The sequence below is a fragment of the Rhagoletis zephyria genome, unplaced genomic scaffold (genome assembly GCF_001687245.7).
Source record: "Rhagoletis zephyria isolate East Lansing unplaced genomic scaffold, Rhagoletis_zephyria_1.1 Rzeph_scaffold_01304, whole genome shotgun sequence".
Taxonomy (NCBI): domain Eukaryota; kingdom Metazoa; phylum Arthropoda; class Insecta; order Diptera; family Tephritidae; genus Rhagoletis; species Rhagoletis zephyria.
Genome location: NW_016158388.1, coordinates 77366 through 82130, shown reverse-complemented (window position 1 = coordinate 82130; position 4765 = coordinate 77366). Strand labels below are relative to the sequence as shown.

At 35.0% G+C, this 4765-nt stretch overlaps 1 protein-coding gene across 1 annotated transcript; it reads left to right on the top strand.

The window, feature by feature from the left end:
• Positions 1-1339: 1339 nt before the first annotated feature.
• LOC108363557 (uncharacterized) lies at positions 1340-3504 on the top strand. Its single transcript, XM_017616950.1, has 2 exons — positions 1340-3131; positions 3182-3504. Coding segments are annotated over exons 1-2 (1263 nt in total). The 5' UTR covers positions 1340-1870; the 3' UTR covers positions 3184-3504.
• The last annotated feature ends 1261 nt before the right edge of the window (positions 3505-4765 follow it).

Genomic DNA, 4765 nt, shown 5'->3' with positions numbered 1-4765 from the left:
TCTTCGGTAAAGCCATATAACGTTTTCTAATTGGATTGAACATTTTCCATAGGATTGAGGTAACGAGAGCACAAGGGTCCGAATATTGTTGGTTTCCATCACAATTTGCCAGAAGTTAATAGTAAGATGTTCAGATCCCGTTGTTCGTCAAATAATTTGGAGGGCCTTAAAACGTTACTAGCACCTCGAGTATGGTGAAATGATCACGGCTCCGCGTCTTTTGCTACATCCTAAAGCTGCTAGAAAGGATTTCTTTAGCAAAAGCATGGCAATTATGTAAATCGACAGAATTCTCTAAGTTGTTGAAATGGTTATTTTACCTTTAAATTCACTATTAAGAAGTTGGCTTAGGTTATCTTTTCAGACGAAAAGAAATTCGATCTGGGTGGTACAAATGTATTGAATGGATAATAGAACGATTTACGGCAAGAACGATTCATTTTTTACCGGCGGAACTTCGGCCGCGGAAATGTGGTTGTGTAGGGTGCAATAACATCCGATTGTACTCTTGAGTTGCAATTCTGCTCAAATAAAATGAAGAGTTTGGACTATATTCCCATTCTGCCGAGCAGTCTCAAACCAGTTATTGAGTGCTGTGAAAGACATTGCATTTTTCAACACGACAATGCTGCAATTAATAGAACCAGGGAGGCAAAATGCTGCTTGGAAACCAGCAATATTCCAACCCTTGAGCTCTCGTGACCTCAATCCAATGGAAAATGTGTGGAGAATACTGGCAAAGAAAGTTGATGCTGATAATCGCTATTTACGAAATGAGGATATTGTTGTTTGTAGTATTCAATTGATGTTTAATTCAACTTTTAACGCTTACCACTAATGAACAATACTTACACTGGTCGACGGCCAAAATTTACCAGAGACGCCGTTATGAAATTCGTATGTAAAATCACCCCCTGATTCCGAAAATCAAGGTTATTTTTAATTTTATGGTACCGTTTTTGAGATATTTGCAATTTACCGTTTTTGCAAAAAAAAAAAAAATTGGGTCCACTTTATCATATATATCTCAAGAACGAATTAAGCAATTCCAAAACGGTTTGAAGCTTTTAAAAGGTAATAAAATTTTCTATAAACTGTGCATACAACACTTTTTGCTAGGCCCTGTAGATTCAAAGATAACGAACAATCATTACCGATTTTTTCAATTTTTTTTGTAAAAATATAAAAAAAATTGTACTTTGCGGGGAAGGATCTCGAAAACCTTTTATTTTTTTGCAGATTTTTTTTTTCTCCCTAAGCTCTGTTGTATTACAAAAAAAATAAGCTATCATCGAAGAAAATCGATGCAAAACTACGTAAGTTATAAGCGATCAAATAAAAATACCCAGGTTGCGCAACTTCAATGTATGTACCTATACATACATACATATATTAAAGGTATAAAGTGCAAGTGAGATATTATCCGGATAAACGAATAACACCATAACAATGATAACACTTTTTCTTTAAATAAATCAAATAGTACTTTTAATACTCGAATTGTATTATAGTAGGTAGAGTGGTTGCATCGAAAGGAAGAGTGGTTGGGTTCGAAACCTGCTGTAGGCATGTAGTTATAAACATGTATTTCCGTCAGTTATGGGTAAGTATGCAGGTAGATTTTCAAAATTATAAGACACAGAAAATTTCTAAAGCCTACATCTAAAACAGGTAGTATTTTCTTTTCCCGGCTTGTTATAAAAAGGAACCTTTCTGTCTAGGTAAGATTTGATTTTTTCAATTTTATTCTTGTTCCGAGTATAAATATGAGTTAATGCGCTTTGAAACTTCATAACATCTTCAAGGCTCGCCGGAGATAGTTCAGTTCATAAGTCTAATTTCAAAACCGTGATTTATTAAAAAAAATAAAATGAGTAAAAGGACGCGAGAATTTGAGTGTAATAAGGATCCAGATATGTTCTGTTTCATGTGTGGCCAATATACTATCATAAGGCGACGACGAGTGTTCTCAGATCATATCAAAACTTTATACTCCAAGTATTTTGGAATTGAGCCTAAAAATGCTGAAAAACCATGGACACCGAACACTTTGTGTACATCGTGTCGAGTAGAATTGATTCAGTGGGAATCAGGACAACAAACAAAATTTGATACACCAATGATATGGAGAGAACCTACTTGCCATTCAATAGAGTGTTATATTTGTCAAACAAAAGTACTTGGCGTTGGAAGATCAAGAGGAGTAACCTATGCTAGCGTACCTACAGTGACATTACCAGTACTACATTCAACGGCAGTTGCGGATCCAGTTCCATTGTCAACAGTAACATCTGAGTGCGGGGGATCAAGTTGTACTGAATTTCGCATGGAAAACGAAAGAAACGTTCTGTCACAAGCACAACTTAATGATTGGATAAGAGATTTGGAACTATCCAAGGAAAAGGCCGAGATCCACACTTCTCGTATGCAACAATTTAAATTTGTGTCATCCGATGTTAAGGTGACATATAGTAGAACTCGTCACGAACCATTTTCCAAACACTATACCAAGAAAGACAGTATATGCTACTGCAACGACATCCCTGGTTTATTCAAAGAGTTTGGTCAAACATATGATTCAAAAGAGTGGCGATTGTTCATAGACGGCAATAAACTGAGTTTGAAGGCTGTATTATTGCATATTGGTAACAAAAAGCCTTCTATCCCGATTGCACATGCAGTAAATACAAAGGAAACCTACGAGGAAATGCAAAAAATACTCAAATTTATCAAATATGAAGAGCATGATTGGAAAATATGTTCTGATCTCAAAGTCGTTGCAATGCTATGCGGTCTACAAAGTGGCTACACCAAGCACTGCTGCTTCCTCTGCAAGTGGGATAGCCGAGCTCGTAAGGACCACTACGTCAGAAAGGATTGGCCGGAAAGAGTCGAGTTTACCGTTGGTGTGGATAACATCAAATACACCCCTCTTGTCAAGAAAGAGAAAATCATACTTCCACCCTTACACATCAAGCTCGGTCTCATTAAAAACTTTGTTAAGGCTTTGGACAAAGAAGGCGAAGCATTCGACTATTTGAAAACAGTTTTTCCAGATATTTCTCAAGCCAAGATAAAGGAAGGTATTTTTGTTGGACCACAAATAAGAAAGTTGATCAACAATAATCAATTCAAAGGACTACTCTCATCAGTTGAGGCAGCAGCGTGGGAATCCTTTGAAAAGGTCGTTGCTTCTTTTCTCGGTAGACACAAAAGCCCTAACTACGAGCAGATAGTGAACGACCTAATCAATAATTATGCGAAAATGGGCGTAAATATGTCTTTAAAAATTCACTTTCTCCACTCACATTTGAGCTTTTTTCCGGCAAATCTTGGCGACGAAAGTGATGAACATGGCGAAAGGTTTCATCAGCAAATGAAATTAATTGAGAATCGATATCAAGGATTCTGGGACGTCGCAATGATGGGTGATTACTGCTGGTTTCTCATAAGAGAAACCGATCCTAAACTGAATAAGCGTCAAAGTAGAACACATAATTATTTCGACAACATAGTAAAATCAAATTAAGATAAAGATTGTTAGAATATAGTATAAACATAAATAAATTTAAAAAAAAAGTTAAAAATATGGGTAATTTCATTCATAAATTGAACTTTTAACTCAATAGAAACAGAGCATAGCTAGATATTTCACTCTTCTTTATACCATACATACGTTTTGAGGTATACGTTGAAATTGCGCAACCTGGGTATTTTTATTTGATCGCTTATAACTTACGTAGTTTTGCATCGATTTTCTTCGATGATACCTTATTTTTTTTGTAATACAACAGAGCTTAGGGAGAAAAAAAAAATCTGCAAAAAAATAAAAGGTTTTCGAGATCCTTCCCCGCAAAGTACAATTTTTTTTATATTTTTACAAAAAAAATTGAAAAAATCGGTAATGATTGTTCGTTATCTTTGAATCTACAGGGCCTAGCAAAAAGTGTTGTATGCACAGTTTATAGAAAATTTTATTACCTTTTAAAAGCTTCAAACCGTTTTGGAATTGCTTAATTCGTTCTTGAGATATATATGATAAAGTGGACCCAATTTTTTTTTTTTTGCAAAAACGGTAAATTGCAAATATCTCAAAAACGGTACCATAGAATTAAAAATAACCTTGATTTTCGGAATCAGGGGGTGATTTTACATAAGAATTTCATAACGGCGTTTCTGGTAAAGAGAAAAAGTTGAAATTTGTGGTCCAGTGTTATTAATATGTGAATGTGAACACGCGAGTATGAAAATGAATGAAATAGATTTGTATGTAAGTACATATGTACCCTGCAAACCAAAGTTCCCGAAATCTTATCGAAATCTTTAGGAGTATGATTTCGGTAACGATTTTTTTCCGAATCTTCAAAGAAAATTATATGAAGTGGTTGACACGAACTCGTAAAGAAATTTCTGTACGAAAAATAAAGAAAATTCTGAAAAAAGTCTGCAAGAAATTCTTCACATAGCAGCATTATTTTCATTTCTTTACCGATTTTCTTCCGAAATTTCGTAAAAGAATGGAAGTGTGCGTAATTTATTTCATTTTAGAAAATTCGGCAAAAAATCGGATGGGATCCTTCCGAATTTTTTAAAAATTCTTTACGATTCAGAATACTCTGTAAAAATGGTTTGCAGGGTATATACAAATGGAATACAACAAGTAAGAAAGTCGAAGTTCGGGCGGAGCCGAACATTAAATACCCGACGCAAATATTAAATACATATATGTTTTTCACCTTTCCGAAAGCTACCGCTACATGGTAAG